Raw genomic sequence first — 11,955 nt, forward strand, 5'->3', positions numbered from 1 at the left:
CCCACCCCACCCCCAATACTATAGGCTCATATCTATTGGAATGTTTGATCATCAAAGAGCGATACTACTTGAGCATGATTGGGAGGTGTGGCCTTGATGGAGTGAGAGTGGCCTTGTTAGAGGAAGTGTCCCACTGCAGATGGGCTTTGAAGTTTCGAAAGCCCAAGCCAGGCCCAGTGGTTATCTCTTCCTGCTGCCTTCAGATCCAGATGTCGAACTTTCAGCTACCTCTCCAACACCATGTCTGTCTGCATGCTGCCATGCTCCCCACCATGATGACAACGGACTAAACCTCTGGAACTGTATATGAGCCCCAACTAAACACTTTCTTTTATATGGGTTGCTGAGGTCATGGTGTCTCTTCACAGCAATAGAACAGTGACTAAGACAAAGGGCTTCTACAGCACGACACAGTTAAGAAAGCAACAGTGTCAGGGTTAGAAATCCCCATATGATTCCTCAGCCACAGCTGAAGGCTATGACAGTCAAAGGTCAAGGGTGTTGAGTGTCTCAGCTCCCTCAGATAATCCAGTTGTGTCCCACTGAGGAATTTTAGTGCCATAATAAATATGCAGCTGATGGTAGAGATTCCCAACTGGGACAGATAAAAGAAAACTTACTCCCAACTCCATCCCCACACCCACAATAAGTGCTTAGGGTCAAACACACGCCAAAGCAGTTGCCCACCACACATAGCCAACTTTGGGCAAATGATGGTTTTACCTTCTCATCAGTGTTATGTCTCAACTTTCTCTACACTAATCATTTACAGACTGTTGACAGATGTTTGAACCTGGGGTCAAGGTGAACATCCCCAGTTATACAACAAAAATCTATAAAGACCTTTATCAATTGAGTGTGTGTCACTATAGAATTCTCTGCTATGGTGGGCCAACGCCCAGGATGGGTTAGCACAATGAAGGTGCTCACCGCAGTGTTGGTCCTGGTCACCCTGCAGTGTTCCCATGCCCTGCGTCCCACCAGCTGTAATGATTCTGAGTCATCGGCTGAGAAAATTCTAGACCTGATCAATAAAGGGCGGAGGAACGGCTATACTTTCAACCTGCTGCGAGTCTCTGATGCTCACTTGGACAGAGTGGTGAGAAATGGCCAATGGAGGAACTGAGCTGGGAGAGCCTGTGAGAGAGGCAAAGGGAGCTGGAGCCCCTGAGCAGACAGCTCTTTATAATTAATGGCTTTGGTCAGGTTTCCTGTTTAGTTTCTGAGACTTGCTTTAAATTGTTGCATTTGCCTCTTAACTAATTTTTGCTGTTGGGATGTCACTAATATGCATCAGTCTCTAAGTACCTAGAAGCACTATGCTGAGCCCATAGAACACTGGGCCCTTTGAAAAGGAAACTAGAATTAGCTGTGCACCTCAGAGAAATAATAACCTGCTAAATGCACACAGTCCAAGTGTAAAAAATAGGATATAGTTTGTGGTCGTGTGCGTGCCAAGGATATCGGAGCAATTTGAAGAAGAGAAGCGTGCTGGTGGGTTCTGGAGGGTAGATGGGATTTGGGTAGGTGTACCCCAGCACATCATCTCCTCCAGGAGAGCAGGGGGTCAGAAAGAGGTGTGTTGTGAAGTGGCTGAATAAGCCAGTAGGGAATGATGGAAGGCCACCGGGGCTCTGGGAAGGCCACAGTTGGATATGAGGTTGGAAGAGAGCGTGGGCTTGTCTTGAGGCTAAGCAAGCTTATTGTCTTCATTTAGATTATGTGGTTGTTTAGAATGGGTTTGATGGGCTAGTCGGGACTAGTGGAGAGACACGGCCCCTCTCACTGCAGCTATAACAGTAACAACAACACTTGTGTACATTGTCCTCTGGGGGAACGTCTGAGAGCAGGAAGGCAGACCACGGACAACTGCAGATGACACACAAAGCACTGGAGGCGGGGAGGCATGACAAAATGCGGAAAACAGGAATGCAGGGACTTTAAGACAACGAGCAGTTTAATGCCCGTCTGTCCCACTCTAAGCCCTTGGCCGCATTTGTCGGACACAGAACCAAAGAGCATGGAGCTACTTCTGAGTGGCAGTACAGAAAGGATGGAGGAGGGGACACGATGAGATTGAGGAGACTGAGGCAGGAACATAATAAGAAGCAGTTCATGTGTCCCGGGAATGTGGAAATGAGAACCAGACGGAAGCAGTGGCCAAGATTCAGGAATAGACAAGACACGAGGGACATGTTAAGGAAAGACCATTTACCCTGGTTTATGATTAACCAAAGCTAAAAAAAAAAAAAAAAAAAAAAAAAAAACCAAAAAGAAAAAAAACCTGATCATCGCAAGATGTATTTATATTTTTCCTTGCTTGTTTTGTTCTGTTGCCGCTGCTAGCTTGGGCTGGTCTTGAACTCTTGACCCTCCTGAGCTTTGGAATCAAAGGCATGAGCCCCTGTGACCATACAACTGACATTTGTATAGCCAGAAGCCAAGCAAACGATTACTGAAGCCAGTGAGAAGAACAAGGGAACTCCACAGGGATCATGAAAAGAGAACAGGTCACACAAGAGTAACAAAGGAAGGAGAGGTCAGGAACAGAGGACAGGACCACAACCCCAGACCAGACAAGGCAGTGGCTAGTGTCACTTCTAACTCTAGGCTTGCATTCTCACCGACTACCCAAACCAATGGGCCATTTGGCGGCAGCTTTTTATAAAGGTGAGAGAAGAAACATCCTGATCCGTAGTAGTGCATGCCTGTAATCTCAGCACTTGGGAGTGTGAAGCAGAAAGATCCATGCAAAGCCAGCCTGGCTTCTTACCTCCTAGGATTCTGTTCTTAAAAAGGAAAGAGAAGGAGAATGAGCAAGGGACAAGGAAGTAGAACGGGGAGGAGAGAGGAGAGAAAGAGAGGGGAGTGGAGGAGAATGAAGGGAAAGGAAGAAACTGCTCTTATGCAAAGCAAAAAACACAGGCTGGAGAGATGACTCAGAAGAGCACTGGCTGCTCCTCCAGAGGACCTGGGTTCAATTCACAGCACCCACACAGCAGCTTACAATTATCTGTATGTCTAGTTCCAGGGGGATCTGACACCATCACACAGGCATCCATGCAGGCAAAACACTGATGCACATAAAATACGAATAAACAAATCATTAAAAATAAAATAAACAAAACCCAAAAACAAACTAGAACAAAACCTCTCTGAGTTCCCACACCCTACTGACCTGCTCCTTACCTCTCCTCCCCAGGGAGATGCCACCGTCTACTACTTAGTCCTAGATGTGCAAGAATCTGACTGTTGGGTCCTATCCCAGGATGACTGTCACCCTCTCTCTAGATGGCCATCTGAATTAGTAAGTAACGGGGACCACTCTGTTCCTTATCGCTCTTCCATCTACTCTGCTCACTCAGGGGAGCCACATGCTAGGCTAGTGTAGGGGACGCTGCTGATGCTTAATACCCTATGAGCATATACAGGGGGAAGAGGTCCCCCTCAGTCACAGTCATAGGGGAGGGGAGTAAGGGGAAATGGGAGGGAGAGAGGGAAGGGTGGGAGGATATAAGGGATGAGATGTAATATGAATAAATTAATAAAATATATTTTAAAAAACTCAAAAAAAAATCATAAAGATGATATTAACCCTAAATAGTACTCTTGCGGCCTCCAGGGTTGGCATCACCAGCGTTGCGTCTTGAGCAAATCACCTAAGTGAGAGAGTAGGAGTAGGTAGACTCTGGCATCCTTTCTGGACCACATAGTATATGGATTTATCAATGAAGCATTGTGTGCCACAAAGACTGCTCCCATTAGCAGTGATGGTGAGTTGCAGTGAAGAGTAAGGTCTTGCTATGCATGTTGGATGTGGGTACCGAGGGCAGGCTCCCTGTCACAAGCGGGAGCACAAAGAAATAAGCAGACACAGGATGTCAGTTCCAGAAGTGAGAGGTTCACACGCCAAGGGGCTGTAGTGCTGTCTTCTTTGAGAATATTTGGGGTGTGGCCAAACTCTACTTAAACAGGTGCTTTCATAGAGTTTGGGGTAGCAATGGGTATGTAGCACACCAGCCCAAGGCTGCTCTGTGACAAGGCTGATGGAGAAAGCCCCAAATGTATGTTAAGGGAGATGGTACAACATGACTTCTGTGTTCCCTCATAAATGAGCTGGACTCGTAGCTCCATAAGGGATTAAAATCCTCCTGTCTTCCAGGTGATTGGACAATGTAAGGTTATAGCCACAAGACACTCAAACAAGTCTCAAGATCTTACAGTGAATGGCTACAACTGCACCATGAGTTCCGGTAAGGTCACCTACTGAATTGCTAATTGACTCCAAATTAAGAACTCGATCATACAATGGTATTCATTATGGAACATTATGACTGTCAGAAAGGCCCTGTCCTTGAGTTCTCCATTAGCGCACACTCTCCTGAAAATAGACAGAGGACAGGTGCCTACATCTGGTATACCTCACTTAAAGAGATTTAATATATTAGACATGGGGATCTAAAGAGGCAGTACACACTATCCCAGAGACTTAGCTCTGAGGTGAGGCTGGCCTGAGATTGAGTTCAAATCTCATCGTTTACCACTTAGCTCAGAGTCCACGCTGTGGAGTTGGCATCATGTCTTCACTGCGTCTAGGTTTTGCCTCCAAGCTCATGCCGTTGAACATCTGCCAGCCCCAAATATTTTATCTCCAAAATAATTGTGACTTAACCTCTTCAGGCTTTCCTCGTTTAGAATCCTTGTTAGAATTAGAGTGAGTACTCTTTGTAAAATACTTAACAGGTGATAAGAATTGGTTTCAACAGTTAAAAGTTCTATACTGCTCTATAGTGTGCAATGTAGTGGGATATTGTATTACATAGTGCTGGCCATTTCATTTGATCTCACACAAGGCTATGAGTAAACATTGTGAAACTTTCTATTTTAGAGATAAAATAATTGGGGCTGGCAAAGATTCCAAGGTGTGTTCTCAGAATCACCTTGAGCATGACAAAGAGATAACTAACTATAGCTGCATCTCTACAGTGTTGGCTCTAGAATCCATACTTTTCTTATTTATTTTTTCAAAAAGAATTAATCTTAATAGCGGGGAATGATGGCACACACTTTAAAATCCAGCAATCAGGAGGCAGAGGCAGGCAGATCTTTGTGAGTTCAAGGCCAACCCGGTCTACAAAGAGAGTCCAGGACAGCCAAGGCTACACAGAGAAACCCTGTCTCAAAAAAAGCAAAACAAAACAAAACCAAGAAAAACCAACCAACCAACCAAAAAGGAATTCGTGTTTTGTGTGTGTGTTGTTGTTGTTATTATTGTTGTTGCTGCTGTTGTTTGTTTGTTTGTTTGTTTGTTTTTGAGACAGGGTTTCTCTGTGTAACAGACCTGACTGCCCTGAACTTGCTTTGTAGACCAGGCTGGCCTCGAACCCACAGAGATCCTCCTGCCTCTGCCTTCCAAGTGCTGGGATTAAAGGCGTGCACCACCACCACCACCTGGCAAGAATTAGTTTTAAAAGGGCAGGTTTCGGCATGATTGAACATAGTCAACGACCCAGAAAGAAAGAAGCAAAGAGTGGTGGTACAAACTTGTATTCCTAGCACCCCGGAGGCCATGCTGTGAGTCTGAGGCCAGGGCAGTGCATCATGGGTAGAGGGTCACAACAAAGAGCAGCAGGGAAGAGCATTTTGGGTGTCCGTGCTGATGCCTGGCTAAGTTAGTGTAACCTTCAGTTAGTCCTTCTGAAATAAGGAAGCTAGTGTCATCCTCTTCGCTGCGCTGACATGCGCTGTATTCAGACCTGGCATAGCATTGCCGCTTCCATCGCTGACACTGTGGCATCTCCATCTTTCTTCTTCTTCTTCTAGTCTCTTCAGCGCTGAGCAACACCAAAGACAGTCCTGTACTCTTGGATTTCTTTGAGGATGCTGAGCTCTACAGAAAACAAGCCAATAGAGCCCTCGACAAGTACAAAAGGCAGAATACCGACTTTGCCTCTTTCAGAGTGGACCGGATGGAGAGGGTTATAAGAGCGGTGAGTGTCCACTACACCAACCTGGCGGGTGTGAGCGGAGCAGCACCCCCTTTACGCCTGCCGCACCTGGGAAGCTGCCTTTTAACTCACTGCAGCTCTTCTATAACCTCTCTTAGTGAGGAGAGAATGGGATAAGGATACAATGATTATCCGACAGGGAAAAAAAATCAAAAGGAAAGAAGGAAAGACCGGAGTATCATTGGATGATCTGAGCACTAAAAACCACGCAGTGGTAGCCTCCTTAAGGTAGAATACCGAGGCTCAGAAAAAGCCTCACCACAACCAGCATTGTAAGTGATGCTGAAAGTCCGTGCCCCATAGACCGAGAATTCTAGTGTCACTTATACGGGACTGTCGTGTAGAACAGCCAGTTACTGTTGTCATTTGCTTTTTTTCTTGAAGATATATTTTCAAGATTTATTTATTTGTATGTATAGGAGTGTTTCTGTGTGTGTGTGTGTGTGTGTGTGTGTGTGTTTCTGTGTGTGTGTTTGTGTGTGTGTGTGTGTGAGTGATGCCCCTAGAGGCCAGAAAAGAACATTGCATCTCCTGATGTGGGTACTGGGAATTGAACTCATGTCCTTTGAATCTTTTAACCATTGAAATATCTCCCTAGCCCTGCCAAGTATTTTTGAAAAGAGAAAATTAAATAGAGCACGGTGTTTCAAGCAATGGGATGCATATAATGTGTGCAATGAAGAATGTTCTGGACTACCATGCATTGGCAATAGAGAAGAAGCAGGCTGACAAACAATACATGGCAAATAAGCCCACGTATGTGATGTATTTAACTAATTGTAATACTTGTACATGTGGACAAAGCTTGTAAGGAAAAAAACATCAAACCAGTAGCAGTGATCCTGGGGAGGTGGCTCCCAGGTCAAGAGCACTGGCCGCCCTCCTAGAGAACCTTGGTTGGATTCCCAGGATCCACATAATGGCTCACAACCATCTGTAACTCTTTTTCCCAGAGGACCTGATCCCCTCTTCCGACCTCCTGGGATGCTGCATGTAACAGGGGGCACAGATGCACCCCACTCATAAAAAGATAAATAAAAAACAAAACGAAGCCGTCACAGCGACACCCCAAGAATGAGGATCTGGGGTTGAGGGAGGGTGTGTTTCCTTGCTATGCGTATGCCTGTATGTTACAGTTTCTGTGACGTGGTGATCTCTTGTCGCTGACGCAATACCTTTTTATCAGGCCGAAAACACAGGAAAAACAACGTGTAGTCATCGCTTGATTTCCCATGGTGCTTTACAAGATGTTGTATAGTGCGTATCTGTTGCTTTTCCTCTTCACTTCCTCTGCTCCTGAAACTGTGTGTTGATTCCTCTGTTCTAGAGAGGAGGGGAAAGAACCAATTACTATGTGGAATTCTCTGTCAGGAACTGTTCCACACAGCATTCCCCCAGGTACCCTCCAGTAAGTATGACGCGCGCCTCCTGTGAAACAGGCACTTGGAGAGCGCCCACTGTCTGAAGAGGCTCTTCTAAATGTTTCCCACACGTGTGTTCACTTACCGACCCTCACAGCACCCTAGAGGGTAAGCAAGCACTTGTGTTCCCACTGATTTGCAGACGGGGCAACGGCTTTAGAATATACATGATATTATATGCACACACACCTAAGACCCATTCATTAAGACTAAAGGCTTAGGGCTTGGGGATTTAGCTCAGTGGTAGAGCGCTTGCCTAGCAAGCACAAGGTCCTGGGTTCAGTCCTCAACTATGGGGAAAAAAAAAAAAGTCTTCAACTTTGATGTAGGTTGGCTGAGCAACCTTTGTCATGAGCAGAACCAGGCCACGTGATAAGGCTTAGTGAGCTAGTAGCCAGCGTATGCTAAGGCCATGTACAGCACACATCAACCCTTGCAGGGATCCCAGATGACAAAGTGAGAGTGTTATCGTGACTTACGACCAAGTTTGGGTTAAAATTCAGGTCTTTCCAGCCGGGCTTCTTCCCTAATCAAATCAGTTGGATAATGGGTCATCTTACTAATTATGCCAGATATTTCCTCCTTGCTTAGCTGGTGTTTGGTCACAGTGATGAGAAATTAACGAAATCATGAGGTGTCTCGGTGTTTATAAAGCATCTCCTCGCATATTATTGTCTGCTGAGCTTCGCGACAGTCCCGCTGAAGAGATGCAAGTGTCTGCTCCGTTGTGCCAGGATGAGGAGACCTGAAATCTTAACCAGCCACCTGTGCTCTCCTAGCTGGAAGTGTGTTAGCAAATGGGGGCTCCTCTGTTCTGGCCTCAACTGTAGGCTTCCCAGGGCCTTAGTGGCCCATTCGCTTTCTCCAGCCTTAAGGGAGGAAACATTCACTGTGTCGTGTTCCACCTGCTCAAATTTCCCACTTGAGCCAGTCGATTCCCACTCAGGAGACACAAAAGACAAGACATCCCTTCTCCTTCGCTGTTTGTGAGTTGCTAAAACCCCACTGCAGAGTCATGAAGGCTGGAGAGTGCGATGCTAACAGTCTCGCGGCGCATAACTAATGCCGCTTGTAATCTGGGTGTTACGCTCATTTGCAAACACTGGATTTCAGAACTTCTGTACACTTTATTTCCCACTGCTGGTAAATGCTCAAGCCACATGGATGTAGGTCTGTTTGACTTCAAAACTGTACAGACAGCCTCAATGCATAGCTTTTTCTAGAAATGTCCTTTGACAAATGGGTTTAGGGGCTTCTGGAACACAGAATGCCAACCAGTTAGGGCTAGCAGACACTTAGGTTAACAGGACCCAAGCAAACCCATCTTTGCAGTGGCTCTGTCCTTCCTAGCATGTCAAGTTACATAAATCTATCTTCAACATTGTTCCACATTCTCTCAGGCACAAGAAACCCAGGCTTTGGTGCAGAAACACTAAGAGCAGCAGGGACATGAGTCCCTAGTACTGCATACAGGTGTGCAATGCTCATGGAAGAAATGCACAGAAGCCCGAGAAAAAGACTGCGGAGCCTGTACTTTACCCAAGTGTTGACTAGGAACAATGGCAAACTAATGATGGGGTGTATGATACTATTGCCCTTAGCTTTGCCTTGTTTGCTTGGCTGTCATGCATATGAGGCAAGGAATCCACCAGGAGTTATAGGCCTAGCACCTTTTCTTTTATTCATTTGAAGCTTTTCTGGGCTAGAAACCTTCACACGCCTGCACCACACACACACACACACACACACACACACACACACACACACACACACTCACTGTATATTCCTCTTGTGTACACTAACAGGCATCTCCCTTTGTAGGTCTTTGGATTCTGCAGAGCAGTTTTTTCCTACAGTGTAGAAGCGTCTGACTTGGAAACCCCACAAGACACCAATATAAACTGTGAAGTCTTCAACTTTGAGGTAGGTTGGCTGAGCATCCTTTGTCATGAGCAGAACCAGGCCAAGTGATAATTTCTCACACATAGGAGATTTGGTTCATTTGACTCATGTGGGGTGTGTGTGTGTATGTGTGTGTGTGTGTGTGTGTGAGAGAGAGAGAGAGAGAGAGAGAGAGAAGAGAGAGAAAACAGACAGAGACAGAGAAACAGAGAGTAAATTTGTTGTTACCAAGAACATAGGTCCATAAACTTTATTTATTTTTATTTGTTTTGTTTTTTGAGACAAAGCCTCACTACGCAGCATTGGCTGGCCTGGAACTCACTCTGTAGACCACACTGGCCTCAAACTCAAGAGATCTGCCTACCTTTGGCTCCCAAGGGCTGAATTAAAGACATACTCAGTGGTGTGCAGCCTATGTACACTACCACACTCACACTTTTTTAAAAGTCAAAGTCTCTTTGTATACAACTGTAATTCTAACATGTGTGAAGCTGAAATAGAAGAATAGCCTAGTTCTAGGCCAGCCTGGGCCACAGAGACAGACCCTGGTTTTTTGTTTTGTTTTGTTTTGTTTGTTGTTGTTGTTGTTTTTAAGCTGAAGATGAGGGATTAGAGGTTAAGTGACTGGAAATGTGTATGGGGACTGTGTTGGGAATGTCAGATCCATCAAAAGATGCTACTTTATTTTTTGTTTGTTTGGTTTTTGAGACGAGATTTCTCTGCATAACAGGTCTGACTATCCTGGAACTCGGTTTGTAAACCAGGCTGGTCTCCAACTCACAGAGATCCACCTGCCTCTGCCTCCTGAGTGCTGGGATTAAAGGTGTGTGCCACCATGCCTGCCTAAGATGCTAGTTTAACAGACACGTACCATTCTTTGATAGAGTCTCATCACTTTTCGTTGAAGTGATAAAAATAAGGATAATATAATTTTTCATAAAACAGCATAAAAATCCATCCAAAGAACCACTCTTACTTTGATATTATCTTTCTCATTTGTCAAAATAGTGATCCCCTTGGGACATAATAATGCTATTCAATGACAGTTTTCTTTTACATTTTAAATGTAATTTAGCTAGAAGGAAAGTAAGAACCAGGGCTGGAGAGACAGCTCAGCAGGTAAGAGTACTAGCTGCTCTTACAGAGAACCAGGGTTCAATTCCAAGCACCCACATGGCAGCTCACAGCTGTCTGTAGCTCCAGTTCCAGAGGACCTGACTCCTTCTTCTGTCCTTCACACATACTGTACACACACACACACACACACACACACACACATACACACACAGTACACAGACATATACATGCAGGCAAACCCCAACACACATAAAATAATAATTTAGAAAAATCCAATGTCTCTTTTGGTGTCCTACTTCTTAAATCAATTTGTGAAATCAATCCTAACTCAATCTAACATCTTAGCATAATTATATTCATGTCTCTGTCTTCACCAGGATCACAAAAACATGAGTGACGTGAAGACCCATGAGCATTCTCTTTGTGACAAACATCATCCTAAGACGTATGGACTTGGATGCCCACCTCCACTGGAAGGAAAAGACAACTCAGAGAGACCACCACTTCAAGAAGGATCCCTTACTCAACTACCCCCTAGCCATCTCCCTCCTTTTGGTACCAACAGGGCTCATAGACACCCTCGTAATCACAGCTGTAATAAGCATCCTTCTCATGGACAGCACCCTCCTGGACGTGATCTTCATAGACACCACCCCCATGGGCACCACCCCCATGGGCACCACCCCCATAGCCACCACCCTCCTGGACATGACCTTCACAGACAGCATCCCCATGGACACCACCCCCATGGGCACCACCCCCATGGACACCACCCCCATGGGCACCACCCCTATGGGCACAGCCCCCATAGACATGATTTCCATGACTACGGACCCTGTGACCCACCTCCCAATAGCCAAGAACACAAAGGTCAGTATCACCGGGGCTACAGCCCACCCCATGGCCACTCAAGAGAAAGGGGTCCAGGTAAAGGACTCTTTCCTTTCCACCAAGGACAAATCGGATATGTCTACCGACTCCCTCCACTACGTATAGGTGAAGTTCTTGCTCTTCCTGAAGCCAATTTCCCCAGCTTCTCATTGCCAAATTGCAATGATCCCCGACAACCAAAGATTCAGTCCTTCCCCCAGACACCCTCTGAGTCATGTCCAGGGAAATTCAAGATTGAGTTTCCACAAATTTACAGGTTTTTTGCATCTGTGCCTCCAAAATAAAACCTGACTCCTTGATGGGGGTGGGGGGAGGGGACAATGTTCTGAATAAATAAAATGCAAACAGTAAGAAATGAAAAGTATAGCTGTTTGAACTTTGGTTTCATCATTAGGAAAGTATGGGAAAGAGGCCATCACGGGACAGACAAATGGAAACGAGAGGAAAGATGCCAATACCGTAACCAGAGTTGAATTCTGTCACTGGATGTTGCCTCAGTTGAGGCAAATCTCCGATGCTCAGAATTTCTCTCTTTTGTGGATTAACTCCCTGATTCTAGGGTCTCTGCTTCCAGTTATGCTGTAACTGGGTGTATTAGCTTCCTTTTAGGTGACTTGGGGAAGAGAGAGTTTGTTTCAGCTCACAGTTCCAAAGAG

At 45.5% G+C, this 11,955-nt stretch overlaps 1 protein-coding gene across 1 annotated transcript; it reads left to right on the forward strand.

Moving 5' to 3' along the window:
• Positions 1-853: 853 nt before the first annotated feature.
• Hrg (histidine rich glycoprotein) lies at positions 854-11,667 on the forward strand. The gene is made up of 7 exons (XM_051150770.1): positions 854-1,099; positions 3,203-3,307; positions 4,163-4,253; positions 5,824-5,990; positions 7,336-7,416; positions 9,251-9,352; positions 10,786-11,667. The coding sequence occupies exons 1-7, from the start codon at positions 884-886 to the stop codon at positions 11,581-11,583; spliced, it is 1,560 nt and encodes a 519-aa protein (XP_051006727.1). The 5' UTR covers positions 854-883; the 3' UTR covers positions 11,584-11,667.
• The last annotated feature ends 288 nt before the right edge of the window (positions 11,668-11,955 follow it).

This window comes from Acomys russatus, chromosome 8 (assembly GCF_903995435.1).
Source record: "Acomys russatus chromosome 8, mAcoRus1.1, whole genome shotgun sequence".
NCBI lineage: Eukaryota > Metazoa > Chordata > Mammalia > Rodentia > Muridae > Acomys > Acomys russatus.